Source organism: Balaenoptera acutorostrata, chromosome 17, assembly GCF_949987535.1.
Source record: "Balaenoptera acutorostrata chromosome 17, mBalAcu1.1, whole genome shotgun sequence".
Classification (NCBI taxonomy): Eukaryota; Metazoa; Chordata; class Mammalia; order Artiodactyla; family Balaenopteridae; genus Balaenoptera; species Balaenoptera acutorostrata.
This window is the reverse complement of record NC_080080.1, coordinates 70,914,387-70,934,639: the sequence shown is the minus strand read 5'-3', so window position 1 is coordinate 70,934,639 and position 20,253 is coordinate 70,914,387. Positions and strand designations below refer to the sequence as shown.

The following is a 20,253-nucleotide window of genomic DNA, read 5'->3' as shown; positions in this document are numbered from 1 at the left end:
CTGTTCTTAGCAATGACATGTTGTCAATAATAAAGCACCACTTACTACACAAGATAGAAGAAGGCTTTGCAGACCAAAAAGCTGTGCTAATGGGTTGATGACAATTTAGTGGGCTCTAGTTGTTTGTCTGAAAGAGAAAACTTCAGCAAAATGAGGGGAAAATGTGTATCTACAATAGAGGGCACAAAATCATTGCCATTATCCCAATGAGTACGCTGAAACGTGCCACTGGCAAATCCAGCGTGGACACTAGAAATCGGTGCAAGGCCATGATCCGTTTGGCGCACAACAGGGCAGTGCGCTGCCTCTCAGTCCTGTGACTGTTGCAGGGGCCTGGCCGCGTGCACTCACAAGAGAGGATTCTCCGCCGTTTGTGATTCGATTTCTCAATTCAGCCTTTTAAATGAGCAAGGATTTAAAGGAACAGATTTGGAAGCAGAGCACTTAGATTGGACCCCAGTTCCAGCTTTCTGCCCCTCATTATTGATGTTCATGCTTGGGGGAAGTGATATGACCACAGGTAGTCAGTTATCTCTTTCTTAAAATGGACACTGAGTATCAGATAATGTATTTCACTTGTGAAAAAACTTATTAGGAAATTACCAGGGGTGGTTTAAGTGCAGTTATTAATCTCTAGAGGGAATCCTTTAGTATTTCCTTCCCTTTCAAACACATGTTTATTACCTGGGCTGGGTGAGGCTTCATTTGAAAGTGGGCTTTATTAGCGTTAAAGATATGTCTTTAGGCCAGTCCTATTAAACTACCACTTAAATGCCCCCCAAAATAGGAATGACAACTATTTTGGTTTCTATGTACTCTGCTGGTTTTGTAGTCTGTTTAGCCACATTTAGATGACAATTTGTAGAACAATCACTGTAATGGAAACCTTATTGAAAAGAAATTTTGCCTTGAGCAAAAGTTTATGTCTTTGTTTTTATCTTCTATCTTTTTTAGCTAATTAACATAAGAGACATCTTGAGCTAAGGTGAATGGGGAACAACCATCAGCAAAATCAAGGATCAATGTTCTGCTTACAGACATTTTGTCAAATAAACACTTCTGTTGGACTTGAAGTCTCCTTGGTTTATCACAGCAATTGCTTACTGTAAGTAAGCAACAAGGTGTTTAAATTTCACATCTGTGAAGTACATGTTATGTTTCCTAACAGCGGACAAGACACAGTCAATATTTTTTCAGTAATACAGGTCTCAGATTCAGAGCTTTACTTAACCAAATAAATACTGTCCTTGACACTGAACTACATACTGGACCTCATTAATGAACGTGCTTATTGGTAGTTCCTTGTTTAAAGCCATTATTACAATTTTTTTCTTGAGCTTTAAAATATACTCCATCTGGCTCATTCACAGATTGATAAGCAAGGGAATATAGCCAGGTAACAACCCCCTGGAATTAGACTGTGAACTCCTGAAGCAAAGCTCTCTGGTGAGTTACAGCTTGGGCTGTGATATCAGTCAGCCTGGTTTCAAAGCCTGGGTCCACGGCTTACTACCTGGTGACCTTGGGCAATTCATTCAGCCTCTCCAATCTTATATTCCTCCCCTGTAAAATAAGGATATGAAAGTGCCCACCTTATAATTCTGTAGGGTTCCAGTGAGAGAATCTAGTTAACATGCTAGTTACTATCGTCACCAGCACCACCAGCACCACCTCTGAAACCCTCACAACCCCCAGTATAACGCCTTGCACTATATTCATCACATAGCTCATTCTACCTACTGATGAATTACAGATTTGGGATGAAATCTACCAGGATTGCCCATTCAAATTATTAAAATACTTCCAGCATACTCTGTTTCAATTTTAGGGGGCAGAGAGAGAGAGAGAGCACCATCTTAACAATTGCTCAAACCCCAACCCTAGAAAATAATCATTAGATTTGTGTTTATAAAAGTACCTAGTATCGTTCTTGGCACACCTATACTAGATATTTGATAAAAGGTCTGAGAGGTAAAAAGGGTTCATATTTTATTACTCTTTTACAGAGAAGACACAGGTTTAAAGTGACTTGCCCAGAGTCTACAGGAATGTTGTTTTTGGATACTCCTTCTTGATTTAAACTATGCAAAGCCAAATTTTATTTTCTGTTGAATCACACAGATGCCATTATCTTTGCTAAGTGTTTTCTTAGGAAATCCAGGCAATGGAAAATTCCTCTAGAGAGCTGCTTGGTCAACAAGTGCTTTCCATTTTACTTAACTAAAGCTGTCAGGTCCAGTGAATAAGGAAACTAGTCAGCACTGGCTCTTAATGTGGGCAGCTCTATAGAACCACCTGGAGCCCTAAAAGTGCCTGAGCCAGGCCCACTCTGCAAGATTTTGCTTTGGGATAAATCTGAGAGATGTTGCTTTTGGACAACATGGGTGGGGTCTAGACATCAGAATACTTAAAATCTTTCCAAGTGATTCTAGAAAGAGCTCCTATCTAGTTCTTCCCCCTTAGTCTTCTATGATTCTTTTTAAAACTGAAGTATAGTTGATTTACAATATTATATTAATTTCAGGTATATAGCATAGTGATTCAGTGTTTTTATAGATTACACTCCATTTAAAGTTATTACAAATAATGGCCATATTTCCTTGTACTGTACAATGTCCTTGTTGTTATTTATTTTATACATAGTAGTTTGTATCTTTTTTTTGTTTGTTTTAAATTTATTTATTTATTTATTTATTTTTATTTTTGGCTGTGTTGGGTCTTCGTTTCTGTGCGAGGGTTTTCTCCATTTGCGGAGAGCGGAGGACACTCTTCATCGCGGTGCGCAGGCCTCTCACCGTCGCGGCCTCTCCCGTTGCGGAGCACAGGCTCCAGACGCGCAGGCTCAGCAGTTGTGGCTCACGGGCTTAGTCGCTCCGTGGCATGTGGGATCTTCCCAAACTAGGGCTCGAACCTGTGTCCCCTGCATTGGCAGGCAGATTCTTACCCACTGCGCCACCAGGGAAGCCCAGTAGTTTGTATCTCTTAATTCCATACCCCTATCTTGCCCCATCCTCCCTTTCCTCTCCCTACTGGTAACCACTAGTTTGTTCTCTATATCTGTGAGTCTGTTGCTGTTTTGTTACATACATTTATTTTTTTAGATTCCACATACAAGTGATAACACTTGTCTTTCTCTGTCTGACTTATTTCACTAAGCATAACACCCTCTAGGTCCATCCATGTTGCTGCAAGTGGCAGAATTTCATTCTTTTTTTTACAGCTGAGTAATATTCAATTGTGTGTGTGTGTGAGTGTGTGTGTGTGTGTGTGTGTGAGTGTGTGTGTGTGTGTGTGTGTATCTTGGCTATTATGAATAATGCTGCTCTGACAGTGGGGTGCATGTATTTTTTTAGAATTAGTGTTTTTGTTTTCTTTGGATATATACCTAGCAGTGGAATTGCTGGATCATATGGTAGCTCTATTCTTAGTTTTTTGAGGAACTTCTGTACTGTTTTCCATAGTGGCTGCACCAATTTACATTCCCACCAACAATGTAGGAGGGTTCCCTTTTCTCCACATCCTTGCCAAAATTTCTTATTTGTAGGTTTTTTTATGATAGCCAGTTGCACAGGTGTGAGGTGATATCTCACTGTGGTTTTAATTTGCATTTCTCTGATGATTAGCGATGTTGAGCATTTTTTCAAGTGTCTGTTGGCCATCTGTATATCTTCTTTGGAAAAATGTCTATTCAGTTCTTCTACCCATATTTTTCATTGGGTTGTTTGTTTTTTGATGTTCAGTTCTATGAGCTGTTTATATGTTTTGGATATTAACCCCTTGTTAGTCACACCATTGGCAAATATTCTCTCCCATTCCGTAGGTTGTCCTTTTGTTTTGTCAATGATTTCCTTTGCTGTACAAAAGATTTTAAGTTTAATTAGGTCCCATTTGTTTATTTTTGCTTTTGTTTCTTTTGCCTTAAGAGACAGATCCAAAAAGATATTGCTGCGATTTATGTCAAGGAGTGTTCTGCCTATATTTTCCTCTAGGAGTTTTATAGTATTTGGTCTTACATTTAGGTCTTTAATCCATTTTGAGTTTATTTTTGTGTATGATGTCAGAGAATGTTCTAATTTCATTCTTTTATATGTAGCTGTCCAGTTTTCCCAACACCACTTATTGAAGAGACTGTCTTTTCTCCATTGTATATTCTTGCCTCCTTTGTCATAGACCATAAGTTCGTGAGTTTATTTCTTGGCTCTCTATTCTGTCCCATTGATCAATATATTTGTTTTTGTGCCAGTACCATGCTGTTTTGCTTACTGTAGCTTTATCGTACAGTCTGAAGTCAGGGAGCTTGATACCTCCAGCTTTGTTCTTTTTTCTCAAGATTGCTTTGGCAATTCAGGGTCATCTGTAGTCTCATATAACTCAGGATTATTAGTTCTACTTCTGTGAAAAATGTTATTGGTATTTTGATAGAGAGTGCATTGTATCTGTAGATTGCTTTAGGTAGTATGGCCATTTTAACAATATTAATTCTTCCAACCCAAGAACATGGGAGGATATCTTTCCATTTTCTTTGTATCATCTTCAATTTCCTTCATCAGTGTTTTACAGTTTTCAGAGTATAGATCTTTCATCTATTTGGTTAAGTTTATCCCTAGGTATTTTATTCTTTTTGATGTGATTTTAAACAGGATTGTTTTCTCTTTCTGATAGTTCATTATTAATATTTAGAAAAGCAACAGATTTATGTATATCTTGTATTCTGCAACTTTACTAATTCATTTATTAGTTTTAAGAGTTTTTTGGTGGAGACTTTAGGGTTTTCTAGAAATAGTATCATGTCATCTGCAAATAGTCACAATATTAGTTCTTCCCTTCCAATTTGGATGCCTTTTATTTCTTTTTCTTGTCTGATGGCTGTGGCTAGCATTTCCAATAATATGATAAACAGAAGTGGCGAGAGTGGGCATCCTTGTCTTGTTCCTGACTTTAGAGGAAAGGCTTTCAGCTTTTCACTGTTGAATATGATGTCAGCCATGGGTTTGTCATAAATGGTCTTTATTATGTTGAGATATGTTCCCTCTATACTCACTTTGATGAGAGTTTTTATCATGAATGGATGTTGAATTTTGTCAAATGCTTTTTCTGCATCTATTGAGATGATCGCATGATTTTTTTACCCTTCTTTTTCTTAATGTGGTGTATCACACTGACTGGTTTGCGAATATTGGACCATCCTTGCATCCCTGGAATAAATCCCACTTGATCATGGTGTATGATCCTTTTTATTTATTGTTGAATTCAGCTTACTAATATTTTGTTGAGGATTTTTGCATCTACATTCATCAGAGATATTGGCTTGTAATTTTCTTTTTTTGTAGTGTCTTTGTCTGGTTTTGGTATCAGGGTAATGGTGGCCTAATAGAATGAATTTGGGAGTGCTCTTCATCCTCTTCATTTTTTTGGAATAGTTTGAGCAGGACAGGTATTAGCTCTTCTTTATATATTTTGTAAAATTCCTCTGTGAAGCTCTCTGGTCCTGGACTTTTGTTTCCCGGGAGTTTTCAAATTACAAATTCAATTTCGCTACTAGTGATCAGTCTGTTCAGATTGTCCATTTCTTTCTGATTCAGTCTTAGAGAGTTGTATGTTTCTAGAATTTGTCTATTTCTTCTAGGTTTTCCAATTTGTTGAAATATAACTGTTCACAGTATTCTCCTATGATATTTTGTATCCCTATGATATCTTTTGCTATATTTTTCCTCTTTCATTTCTTATTTTGTTTATTTGGGTCCTCTCTCTTTTCTTGATGAGGCTGGCTAAAGGTTTATCAATTTTGTTTATCTTTTCAAAAAAAACAAAACAAAACAACTTGGTTTCACTGATCTTTTCTATTGTTTTTTTGATCTCTATTTTATTTCCTGTCTGATCTTTAGTATTTCCTTCCATCTGCTAACTTTGGGCTTTTTCTTTTTCTAATTCCTTTAGATGGTAAGTTAGGTTGTTTGAGATTTTTCTAGTTTCTTGAGGTAGGCCTGTATCGCTATAAACTTCCTGCTTAGAAATGCTTTTGTTGCATTCCATAGATTTTGGAAAGTTGTGTTTCCATTTTCATTTGTTTCGAGTTATTTTCTGATTTATTTCCTCTTTGCTGTCTTCATTGACTCACTCGTTTTTTTTAGTAGCATGTTGTTTAGTCTCCATGCTTTTCCCATTTTTCTTCTTGCAATTGATTGCTAGTTTCATACTGCTGTGATCAGAAAAACTGCTCGATATAATTTCTATCCTCTAAAATCTGTTGAGACTTATTTGGTGGCCTAGCATGTGATCCATCATGGAGAGTGTTCCACATGCACTTGAAAAGAATGTGTATTCTGCTGTTTTTAGATGGAATGTTTTATAGATATCTATTAAATCCAACTGATCTAATATCATTTCCTTACTGATTTTCTGCCTGGATGCTCTGTGCATTGATGCAAGTGGGGTGTTAAAGTCCCCTACTATTATTGTATTTTTGTCAGTTTCTCCTTTTATGTCTGTTAATATTTTCTTTATATATTTAGCTGCTTCTGTATTAGGTACATATATGTTGATGAATGTTATATTCTCTTCTTGTATTGATCCCTTTATCATTATATAATGCTCTTCTTTATCTTTTGTTATAGACTTTCTTTTAAAGTCTGTTTTTTTTCTGATATGAGTATTGCTACCTCTGCTTTCTTGTCATTTCCATTTGCATGAAATATCTTTTTCCACCCTCTCACTTTCAGTCTGTGTGTGTCTTTATTTCTGAAGTGAGTCTCTTGTAAGATGGATCTTGTTTTTTTGCTTTTTGTTTTCAATCGGCCACCCTATGTCTTTTGATTGAAACACTTAGTCCATTGACATTCAAAATGATTATGGATAGGTATGTACTTATTGCCATTTTGCTGCTTCTTTCTGGTTGTTTTGATAGTTCTTCTCTGTTCTTTTCTTCTTTTAGTTTCTTCTTTTGTTGTTTAATAATTTTCTTTAGTGGTATGCTTGTTTTCCTTTCTCTCTAGTTTTTGTATATCTATGTAGGTTTTCAATTTGTGGTTACCATGTTCCTTAGCCTTCTATGATTCTATGCTTTCTTCATATTTACAGATTTAGGCACATTAAAATTCCATCCCCTTTGTAACCTCTTTTTAAAAGGGACATTTTTTAACTTTGGAAAATTAGGCAACATAATAGGAATTAACAAATTTGCATTCTGAAACATAAACACTTGATTTTACAGAAGAATTGCCAGAATTGTTCTGTAATTTTGTTTGAGGTGTTGCTGGAGTGGTCACCAACAGCCTCTTAATTTTATACAGTCAAGGCAATAACTTATCTTTTTCCTTTCTAAATTCATTTAACAGAATGAAGCTTACCCAGATGACTTGTCCTATGAAACTTATAAAGTGGGTGGCCTGAATTCCATATATAGCAATAATAATAATAATAATAATAATAATGTAGAAGGGTAATAATAGTAACAGTGATAGCAATAATAATGCCTTTGTTCACTGCATTGGGTTGTTTAGATTAGGATTTATTTGTTGGAACTATGTGCCCTTGGACATCACATGTTCAAAATGAGTGGTGCTTGCACCTGCTGATATATGAAGTTTACATTAAACACTATGTACCCTAATGTTTATGATTCTTAGATTATTTTGGTCAAATATTCAAATTCATCTAGTACCTGCTGCAGATTCTATGCTGATGTATTGGTACTAGTCATTTATTATAATAACCCTAACCCCATGTGGTAATTCAGAGAGGTATATAAAAGGTCTCTAGGAGCACCTAAGGGAATAGTGAAGACCCCATAAATAGAATACAGAGGGAAAATTTGCATGCAATGCCCCCACCCCCAAACACACACACACACACACACACACACACACACACACACACACACACACACACACAGACTTCTCTCTCCAATTTTCTAGAAAGGTCACATTGGTTCAATCTTGGAATATTTTCTAGGTTCCCCTCTTCAAACTTCAGTGAGTACACTGGCAATGCTTTTACAGTACATTTGGTGCATTTTGCATCAAGGAGTTATTTATGTGCTTACCATGAGTTATGTCCTTTTACAAATATCATTTGAAGCTCACCATTTCCAGAAAGCCTCACCTGTTTAAGTGGAATATGATTCCATTAATCTCTGGCTGTATCTTTAGATTATATATCAGAAGCCATATGTGTATAGGCATGTGCTGACATCCTATGTATTAGAGCACACATCAGCATGAATCTTTTATTTCTTCAATTTAAGTGCCCAGGGCCATTGAATATACTCTTCCACCTGCCTAGAATATATTTGCTTCTACAAACAATCCCTTCATCTAGTTCTTTTCAGATATCTGCTTGGTTATTTTTGTTCAGGGAAGCTTCTTCTGATCTTCCCCTGCTCCACTGATTTACATAGTCTTACATCTCTCCAAAGTCTTACTTTTATACTTATTTGAGTGATCATTTGATTAATATCTGTCTCTATTGGTAGGTTGTAACTCTGTAAACCACAAACCCAGAGTCTGTGTTTGGTTTTGTTTACCAGGATATTTCTAGCATTTAGCCCAATGCCTAGACCTAGTAGGTAACCAACTGTTGAATGACTAGATGAATAGGAAACTATGTTTTCTCTCTGAGAAACAGCTGTAGTTTTACTTCACCTAAGAGTTTTGCAATACTTAAAAAAATTATAAACTCATGGTTTAGTCAATATTAAAAAATTAAAAAGTAATGATTTAAGAACAGAGTGATTAATTATGTAAAAATAATGGATTTTACTAAAACTATTTATTAAACTGAATTTGAGGCTTTAAACCTCAATTTTAAAAAACGTCACCCATAATCTCACCATATTAATATAGCAACTATTTTCATTTCATCAAAGGACACTGCCCTTTTAATTAAACTTAAGAGCCTTTGCACAGCAAAGGAAACCTAAGCAAAACGAAAAGACAGCCTACAGGTTGGGAGAAAACATTTGTAAACAATGCTACCGACAAGGGCTTAACTTCCAAAATATACAAAAAGCTCATACAACTTAATATCAAAAAACAAACAACCCAATCACAAAATGGGCAGAAGACCTAAATATACATTTCTCCAAAGAAGACATTCAGATGGCCAACAGGCAAATGAAAAGATGTTCAATATTGCCAATTACTAGAGAAATGCAAATCAAAACTATAATGAGGTATCACCTCACACCCGTCAGAATGGCCATCATTAAAAATCTACAAACAATAAATGCTGGAGAGGGTGTGGAGAAAAGGGAACCCTCCTACACTGTAGGTGGGAATGTAAATTGGTGCAGCCACTATGGAGAACAGTACAGAGGTTCCTTAAAAAACTAAAAATAAAGTTACCATACGAGCCTGCAATCCCACTCCTGGGCATATATCCAAAGAAAACTCTAATTTGAAAAGATACATGTACCCCAATGTTCATAGCAGCGCTATTTACAATAGCCAAGACATGGAAACAACCTAAATGTCCATTGACAGATGAATGGATAAAGAAGATGTAGCATATATATATATAGATAGATATATATATAATGGAATATTACTCAGCCATAAAAATGAATGAAATAATGTCATTTGCAGCAACATGGATGGACCTAGAGATGATCATATTAAGTGAAGTAAGTCAGACAGCAAAAGACAAATATTATATGATATTACTTATATGTGGAATCTAAAAAACTGATACAAACAAACTTATTTACGAAATGGAAATAGACTCACACAGAAAACAAACTTATGGTTACCAAAGGGGATAGCAGGGTGGGTGGGGGAGAGATAAATTAGGAGTTTGGGATTAACATATACACACTACTATATATAAAACAGATAGACAACAAGGACCTACTGTATAGCATAGGAAACTATACTCAGTATCTTGTAATAACCTATAATGGAAAAGAATCTGAAAGAGAATACATACATGCATATATGTATGTATATATATATATATACACATAAATATATAACTGAATCACTATGCTGTACACTTGAAACTAACACAACACTGTAAATTAACTATACTTCAATTAAAAAAAAAAAGGACATTGTCCTTAAGCTGAAGTGATGATGGAACTTGGGTATTTAGCTTTAAATGTCTTTAGTTCCCCCCACCCCTGCCCCATTTATCTGCATGATGGTGGGCTGCTTTCTAAACTCTGGCTGGAAATCAGGATCTATGAGAAATAGCCTTTGTATCTGAAAAAAAACAATGATATCTAGAGGTGAGAGTGCTCTGAAATGTTTCTACAAAACAGCACTAGGATTTGCTACCTGTCATACTAAGCAGCAAACTTAAACACTACCTTCAACTTCAGGAGCCAGACCACATTTTGCAAAATTCAGGAGTAATACCTGTCTCATTTGACTTAAGACTTTTTCAGTCTGTACGATCTTACTCAAAATCATAGGGAACTATTCTCTCTTGTGACCTTCTATTTTATATGAGACTTTGAGCATTGTTTTAACAAGAAATCCCTAATTTTTTTGTTGTCTGTGCCATTTGGCATGCGGGATCTTAGTTCCCTGACCAGGGATTGATCCCATGCCCCCTGCAATGGAAGCGTGGAGTCTTAACCACTGGACTGCCAGGGAAGTCCCAAGAAATCCCTAATTCTTAAAACCACCTCAGTCACCACTGTGACTCAGTGCCTCTTAACTAAGATTAGGGTAAAATGTTCAGATATGAAAACAGTTGAATTAATGTAGTGAGAAATTACAGTTTCACCCTTATTAATGTTATATGGTCCTTCCAGTAATTTTAAAGCAATTGATTAGTACTAGCCTTAGACCAAAGGAAAATAAAATTAAAAAGAACCCACTTTGACTCTGAATAGCTAAAGCAACCTTGAGAAAGAACGACAAAGCTGGAGGCATCACACTCCCTGATTTCAAACTATATTATTAATATAAATGCTATAGTAATCAAAACAGTATGGTATTGGCATAAAAATAGACACACAGATCAATGGAACAGAACACAGAGTCCAGAAATAAAGCCATGCTCGTATGGTCAATTAATCTATGACAAAGAAGCCAAGAATATACACTGGGGAAAGGACAGTCTCTTCAATAAATGTGTTGGGAAAACTGGACAACCACATGCAAAAGAATGAAACTGGACCGTTATCTTACACTGTACACAAAAATCAACTCAAAATGGATTAAAAACTTGAAGGTAAGACCTGAAACCATAAAAGTCCTAGAAGAAAATGTAGGTGGTAAGCACCTTGACATCGGTGTTGGCGATGATATTTTGGATTTGACGTCAAAAGCAAAGGCAACTAAAGCACAAATAAACAAGTGGGAATATGTCAAACTAAAAACCTTCTGCACAGCAAAGGACACCATCAACAAAGTGAAAAGGCAACCTACCAAATGGGGGAAAGTATTTGCAAATCATATATCCGATAACGGGTTAATAAGTAAAATATATAAAGAATTCATACAAATCAACAGCAAAAAAGCAAGCAACCCAAATAAAAAATGGATAGAGGATCTGAATAGGTATTTTTCCAAAGAAGACATGCAGATGGCCAACAGGTACATGAAAAGGCGCTCAACAACACTAATCATCAGGGAAATGCAAGTCACAACCACAGTAAGATATCACTTCACACCTGTCCAAATGGCTATCACCAAAAAGTCTACAAATAACAAGTGCTGACGAAAATGTGGAGAAAATGGAGCCTCTTGCGCACTGTTTGTAAGAATGTAAATTGGTGCATCAACTATGGAAAACAGTATCGAGGTTCCTCAAAAAACTGAAAATAGAACTACCATATATTTCAGCAATTTCTCTTCTGGGTATTTATCCAAAGAAAACATTAACTCGAATAGATACCTGCACCCCCATATTCATTGTAGCATTAGTTGCAATAGCCAAGATATGGAAACAACCTAAGTGTATATCAATGGATGAATGGATAAAGAAAATGCGGTATCTATCACTTAGCCATAAAAAAGAAGGAAATCTTGCCATTTATGACAACATGGATGGACCTTGAGGGTATCATGCTAGGTGAAATAATTCAGACAAACACTATATAATCTCACTTACATGTGGAATTAAAACAAAACTAACAAACCTGAGCTCACAGATACAGAGAACAGACTGGTGGGTGCCAGAAGCAGAGGGGGGTGGGGGGGTGGTCGTGGTAATGGGGGGGTGAAATGGGTGAAGGGGGTCAAAAGGTACAAACTTCTAGCTATAAAATAAGTCATGGAGATGTCATGTACAGCAATGGTGACTATAGTTAATAATACCGTATGGCATATTTGAAGTTGCTAAGAGAGTAGATCTTAAAAGTTCTCACCACAAGAAAAAAAATTTGTAACTATGTATGGTGATGGATGTTACCTAGACTTACCATGGTGATCTTTTAGCAATATATACAAATATTGAATCATTACATTGTACATCTGAAATGAATTAAATATGTCAACTATATCTCAATAAAAAATAAAATAAAAGAACCCACTTTGCATGTCAGGAGATAGCACATTTTCTTGATTTAAAGTTCCGGTGGAAACCTGGAAGCAATTCCATAGCAGCATCTGGCTGAGCCAAGCACCAGTTGACTAATGATCAAATTAGAGGTAGCATGTATTTTGGTATCACTGGATGCCTTGTAATGGCAACCTTTGTGGTCATGCATGTTTTATTCTCTCTTTGTTATGTTTTCCAGAGGGATAACCAATTGGCTGATAGAGTAACATATCAAAAGTAACTCGACGCCACTGACCCGCTTAAGCTCGCATGGGAACGACGGAAAGGAGCAGCCGTTTACTCTGAAAGAGCAGAACAGGTATGAAACAATTCCTTGTTGCTGCCTTTATTTCTTTGCACATCTATTTCCAGACCAGTTGAAAACAGCAAGTTATTCCTGTTTGAAAACACAGAATCGGAGTTATAGGAACAGGTACTGTGGGTTATTTGTAACATTCCCAAGTTGTCTCATCTTCAGGTTGCTGTTTGTAGAAGTACCAGTGCAGTCAAGAGGTAATTATTTTTCAATAGCAAACTGTAATCACACTAGGGAGAATTATTACTTTAAAACATAGGTTAGCATTTTGGATGTGTGTTTAGCTTTAAGATACAATGCCCTTTGAATAAGGAGATCTTGCTCCAATAAACAGATTTCTATAGAGGAATTATAGAAGTAATTAAAAAATGGTAAAACATGTTGGTTCCTCCAATCACAGCCATCAGAAGTGTTTTTGCTGTTTAATGATCTAATCTCCCCTGCTCACATTCATTTTCTCAGCTGTGAAGGGACCCTGCCAAGAAAGGCATAGTTTGATTTTTTTTCCATTTTCAGAATTCACGTAATAGACAGAGGTGAAACTTCTTTTACTCTGAAGGAAACATTTCATGTCAACATGAAAAATTTAGAACAGCATTTGTAGGGCTCCTGGAATTAGAACCTTTAAAATATGTGTTTATTTTGAATTGGATGTCTGTCACCATTGGAGTGCTGAACGTTCTTTCAATTACATCTTTATCAAGAGACAGGTAAGCTGTATGTGGTTTGGTAGTGACTTTAGTGGTCAGTGGTTTAAGAAATTATGATATTAATGGATTGTAATGCAGCTAGAAAGTAATTTAAGTTCAGATGATTAAGTGTCATGTACTTATCATGATCAAAATTAAATTACTTAATAACTTTGCATAACAGTTTTTTCTCGATAGGATAGTATAGATGAGAGACTATGAATAAATAATAAAGACTTGAGTTTTACATAGGAATATTAGCATTCAAAAGGCTACAGAGAAAGAACTCATAAAGATTATATTTTATATAAGGAATTAAACAAGGGTATGACTCCATTATTTAAGTTTAAGTAGAGTTTTTAGGAGATGTTTTGACTATTGCTCTGTAGTTAGTATGTTCTTGGCATAATGTCTTTATTTTCACACAATAAACAACTAAGGGTTTCAATGTATTACTCTATTGAATTTGACACTAAATGTCATCTGCATTAATAATATATGAAGAGTCTGGTTTCCAGCTCAGCAAGGGCACAGAAAAATAGCAGGTTGTTGCTTGACACACAGAAAGCAACCCTGCAGTCTTTGGGTTCCTTTATGTTTCAGTTTATAGTCAGCCAACTACTAACAACACTGACCAGCTATTGACCAAGTATCTTTTTCTTGTGTTCCAATATTGATGTAATTTTTTTTAAGTACCTCAATTAAGAGACGTTGATGTTGTCGTCTAAAAAGAAATATCTTGATCTTTTCGGAACAGGGCAAAGAAGATGAAACAGAAAATAAACAAATTCCGAACTCTGTAACAACCCATTCTGAATATTATTCAATCCACAACATAAAGAAAGTCAGCTACTGGATTTTACTTAGCAGGAATAGATTACAGTGTGATTAGATTTCTAAATAAAGGATGATATGAAAAAATACATAAACCAAAGGAATAGCCAGTTACCATGTCTTCTTGGGCGTGAGTTTCTATGTACAGAACTATCTGAGAGATGGAATCTGCCTTCTTTTTCCATTGGGGAGAGGAGTATGTAAAGGGACGGCTGTGGGGCGGGGAAGGGTGAATCCCAGATTGTTTCCAGGACTACTCCAGCCCCCAAGTGACCCCCCTCTCTTGTTCCTCACCTGGAATTACTTTAGGGGGCAGTCTTGGAAAAAAAAGTCCCAGTCAAAACTGGGAAACTGTGCATGTCTGTGCCTTGTTGAAATTGATTTTAGGACAATCTGTTGATTTATGCAAGCCATGGCCTCTCTCTTATTTCATGAGATAGATGATGAAGAGTGAATACATTTTATTCCCTCAAACTGAAATCGTTTCTTCTGAATATAGAGAAAAATAAAGGTAACTATTTTTCACACTTTTATTTCTTCTTAGTTCTCTTGACTAGCTCTCTACAAGCTTTCTTTCTGAAAACGTCTTGACCCAGATTTATCACTGCTTCTTTTATCCATACTAGTAATGTCTATACACTATATCTGAATCTGTTTGGTTTGAATACCTTAGTGTATGTATATATATACATATATATATGTGTGTGTGTGTGTGTGTGTGTGTGTACACACACACACACATATATATATATATATATATATATATATATACCATTGTTATGTCCCTGAAGTATTCATTCTCAAGTACCTGCAAGCCACTTTCAATTTAAAGGTAGAGTAGGTTGCAGTGATTTAAGAAGAATCCACAGTGGATAAGCCTGGCTTAAAGGTGCTCAGGGAACCGCTACTGATGTTTAATTGAGGTACATGACACTAAGGAGTATTGGTTGACAGTGACCAGAATCTATTTATAGCTCAGACATGCTCAAAAGAAAACAATGTATATACATTTGTGTACAGGGAGGAATTTTACTGGCTCAACCCAAGGAAGGGATGATGGACAAACTGTGGGAGGGGATGAGTTGCAAGTGTACCCGAAAACAACTGGAACCAGGGGACTGAACCCCACTGAGGCTCTGTCTCCATCTCCTGCCACTGCTCCTCTTCTGCAGGTCTGTTTCAGTCTCTCTCATTTCAGGCCAGCCAACAATACCCAAACTTTACATTTTACAAGTTTTACCATCGGAGAGATTGTTCTACATCCAAAACAAAAAAAATCTTAGGGAAGGACTCTGGTTGACCTGGTTGACTTGGCTTGGGTAAGGTACCCACTCCTGGTCTATTCAACTGAGATCAGGTAAGACTGAGGCAGGTCTCACAAGACGCCTATGTTGCAGTGCAGAAGGAGGAGAAAGGAGAGCTAATAGGCTAATAGCAAAGTTGTCTGCTACAATGATCTCTGGTCAGAATGCCCCAAAAGGCATTTGTTAAGTAGGCTTAGACGACCTCTAAGTCCATATTCTACGGTCCTAGGATTTGAATCATTATGTTGATATATTCTTAGTTAGTGACTTTGGGGATCTTGCTACCTAGCGAGATCTTAAAATCTCCGAGACAAGTATGATGACCGTGGTCCTATTCCTTGCCTACCAAGCCACACGGAAATCCCTACTTTCCAAATCCCATTCATTCATGGCATTTAGTGTGACTAGTGAGAAACCTACCTACCAGTCGCCTCCATTCCTGGGAACAGTTAGGTGGAAGTGTAGGGCAGAGCATCAGTATCCTGAGCACATGTGTGTGGTGGCAGCAAGAGAGAGGGGACAGAAAAGAAGTAGGGAGGGTGTCAGTTACTTGGGCAATTTTTCCTTCAATTGTGAATATTCAGTTGGGCTGTGGTTCCAAGATAGGGCTGAGCTGCAGAACTGGAACCCAGCGATGAAGGACCCAGCCCCAAGTCTTGAATTACTTACTTGCTAGGGAAACTGTGATGGGTACGTGAGAGAGGTAAGGTAGAGCAGTAGTGAAAATAAGTGCTACGATTTACTGAGTGGCTGCCAGTCAGTATGGACATCTGCTAGATTTTGTTTTGTGACAAGCAAAATTAGGATTCCTCCTCCTCTTGTCCTTGTGTGAACCAGACATTTGGGACTCGGGCCCCTCTGGCCTCCAGAAGCTCCACTTTCATGGAAGGCTAACTGAGGAGGGGACAACACAGTCATGCCAAAAGAGGACCCTTTGTCCTTGTGTTGTTGTCCTCTGTTAAGTCAGTTTTCTTCCCCAGTGTCTTCAGGGCTGCAGGAGTTTTGCTTGGGGTCTGACTTTCTCCAGCACTGGCTTCCTTTTCTCCCCTCAAGAAGCTAAATGCTCACAAAAACATTTTGAAGTTCTTCACATTGTCCTTCTTAATCGAATTACTTAGGACCACAAGCACTCACTGTGCCGTGCTGCGGTCTCAGGGGCCTCTAAGACCACCCTGACCCACCAAATGACATCCAGAAGGCTCCGCTCTTGCCTGTGTTGGTTCAGTCATTAGTCGGGTGGAAGCAGAGCTCAAAGGTTGGCTTCAACCAAGCCCATCTACCACTGGCATGTGCCCATTTGGGTCTGCTGCTGCCACTGTTGTCACCAGGGATTCCTTGTGTTGAACATGAGTATCGCCACAGCCCTGATGCCATCTCCGGAGCCCTGGTATATACATTCATTCACATTCATTCACTCTTACAGCACTTGCTGCACAAAGCCCAAAGCCCAGAGATGGACAGTAATTTTCAAGGAACTTCTGGTCAGAGGAGCTTGCAATCTAAGTAATTTTATTTATTTATTTTTCTTGTTTTGTTTTTGTGATAAAATACAACATAAAGTTTACTTTTTAAACTGTACAATTCAATGACATGAAGTAAAATCACAGTGATATTTAACCATCACCATTATCTACTTCCAGAACTTTTTCATCACCCCAAACAGAAATTTGTACCCATTAAGCAATAACTCCCCATTCCCCACTTCCCCCTCACCCCCCCACCTCTGGTAGTCTGTATTCTACTTTCTGTCTCTATGAATATGCCTATTCAAGGTACTCATATAACAGGGATCACATTACAATATTTGTCCTTTTGTGACTGGCTTATTTCACTTAGATAATGTTTTCAAGGTTCATCTTATTGTAGCATGCATCAGAATTCCATTTCTTTTTATAGCTGAGTAATATTTCATTGTATGTACATACCACATTTTCATTTATCTGGCTTTTATGAATAATGCTGCTATGAACATTGGTATTTGTTTCTGGTTTTTTTTTAAATTTTTATTTACTTATTTATTTATTTATTTATTTCTGGCTGTGTTGGGTCTTCGTTTCTGTGCTAGGGCCTTCTCTAGTTGTGGCAAGCGGGGGCCACTCTTCATCGCGGTGTGCGGGCCTCTCATTATCGCGGCCTCTCTTGTTGCGGAGCACAGGCTCCAGACGCGCAGGCTCAGTAATTGTGGCTCACGGGCCCATTTGCTCCGCGGCATCTTCCCAGACCAGGGCTCGAACCCGCGTCCCCTGCATTGGCAGGCAGACTCTCAACCACCGTGCCACCAGGGAAGCCCTTGTTTTTATTTTTTAATATATTAACTTATTTAATTCTTCAACAGCTCTATGAGTTTAGGCACTTTTTTGTCTCCAATTTATAGATAGGGATGGTCATGCAGCTGGTCATGGCAAGGCCAATATTCCAACCCAGAGGATCTGACTACAGGGCACTCCCTGACTTACACACTGTGCCTCCTTTAATAAAAATAGTTCTTTGAAGTTACTATGTCCTGGGTACATTATACGCATTAGTTCTAAATCCTTAAGGTATCCTTATGATGTGGGTTTTATTATCCTCATATTACAAGTGAAGACATTAAGGCTTGGCGAGGCTGATTGTGGATGCAGGGATGCCCCCAGTGTGCTTGCTTCTCCGTGCTTCCCCCCCAGAGCCAGAACACAGCAGGAAGATGGCTCCTTGGGACTTGGGACAGCACAGCCCTTTCTGTGCTGTGCTATCTCGTGTGCAAAACCCATGAGCACTGTTGGGGGGACTTGGTATCCCACAGCTGCAGAGAAGTTCTAACCAGGCTCCTAGATGAGACCAGGGTTTTTTGTTTTTTGTTTTTGATACTTACAGAAAGTTGGTTTTTTGTGTTTTGTTTGTTTTGTTTTGTTTTAAAAAAACTCATACTCTTAACAATGGCTAGGCCAATAGAGTCAAAGTAAAATAGATGATTATTTCCATTGCTGGCTAAATTTGGAAAAGATACAAAAAAGGAGTTATGCAAATTCTGACCAAAAAATCTATATATGCCTGACTTGGGAGGACTGATTTTTAACAATTATGAGTTAGCTGGATATTTAGATAACATTTTGCTTCTATTTACCCATGTGGACAAAGCCATATTCCATTTGCATGGCTGCCTGTAGCCTTTAAAACTCTGACTGGCTTGAAGCTCTAGTGTTGGCTTTCCTAACCTTTTTCTCCCCTCCTTTTGCAGCTAACACAAAGATGTACTTCAGATTGCCATTTTATAAAAGGTCAGAAATGAACTATCTTCCCTTGAGAGAGTGGGATCCAGTATGCATAACCCTCATGGCTATTTCCCCTCTGGTTTTGCAGCTTGAGAAAATGGCATGTAACATACCTAACCAAAGACAGCGGACTATGTCAACATCTGGAGAAGCTCTATATGAAATTCTTGGTCTGCATAAGGGAGCATCAAATGAAGAAATTAAGAAAACCTACAGGTACAGAGGAAGTTCAATGACGGTATTTCCTGTACTGTTAGTGATAGTTATTTTGTGATTGGCAAGTGCCTCCAATTAAAGACATAAGCTTCCTGCTGAGACCTGGTAATCAAGAGTTTTGGAACTCACGTTCCATTCCCTATTCTATAGCATAAGCAGTTGGGAATGGACGGCATCACACTGATTTTATGAAAGAACTCTCTTGTGATGCTGGGCCTTAGGAAAGGGTAGCTGGTGTTCTAGGCCTGCATTGTTAGAGAGAGAGAGAGAGACAGACAGACAAACACTGCAAATGACCAGGAGCTGTGATTTAACCCACATGAGATAGCATCACCAAATGTGGTAGAGGGATTTAAAAAAGTAAATAAAGGGGAGCTTCTTTGTAATTGCTGTACTGTGCTATGCTTTTCAAGTCTTCAGTTTTGATCTCTCATATCTGATCTAGTTCCAAGTTAGCTACTTTTGGGAAAAACTGAAATATCTTTTTCTTCAAAGCACCAAGGAATTTTAAAAAGGATTAAGTAAAAAAATAATTTACTTATTGTGCAAAATTTGGAAATCACTAAAAATGATAATAACATTTATCCATAATTCTACCTCTAGTGATAATTATCATTGATATTTTTTCTTCCAGTCTTTTTAAAAAAATCTAGAGAAGACATTTTACACTCGAATTGGATTTATCTATATTCTCTAAGTAGCGGTCTTTTTTTTTTGTCTTGTCCCAATTTTATTTATTTATTTTAATACAATTTTTAAAGGTTACTTTCCATGTACAGTTACTACAAAATACTGGCTCTGTTCCCTGTGTTGTACAGTACGCCCTTGAGCCTGTCTTACACCCAGTATTTTGTCCCTCCCCCTCCCCCTCCCCCACCACTGGTAACCACTAGTTTGCTCTCTATACCTGTGAGTCTGCTTCTTTTATGTTACATTCACTAGTTTGTTGTATTTTTTCATTAAAAAATTTTTTTCCAGCCTCTTGCATTTCATATTTTAGGAAAACATAATTATTTCTCTTTTTTATTTAATTTTTTAAATTTTATACAATTTTTAAAGGTTAATTTCCATTTACAGTTATTACTAAATATTGGCTGCATTCCCCTTGTTGTACAATACATCCTTGAGCCTATCTTACACCCAGTAGTTTGTACCTC

At 37.4% G+C, this 20,253-nt stretch overlaps 2 protein-coding genes across 3 annotated transcripts in view; one reads left to right on the top strand and one right to left on the bottom strand.

Annotated features, from left to right (window-relative positions):
* The window catches only part of PDE7A (phosphodiesterase 7A), a 355,014-nt gene that overhangs the window by 268,169 nt on the left and 66,592 nt on the right, over window positions 1-20,253 (bottom strand). The window lies entirely within an intron of this gene.
* Window positions 18,978-20,253, top strand: part of DNAJC5B (DnaJ heat shock protein family (Hsp40) member C5 beta) — a 47,490-nt gene continuing 46,214 nt past the window's right edge. Inside the window, exon 1 of the mRNA XM_057532079.1 lies at window positions 18,978-19,096. Coding sequence (XP_057388062.1) covers window positions 18,978-19,096 — 119 coding nt within the window. The remainder of the gene's footprint in view (window positions 19,097-20,253) is intronic.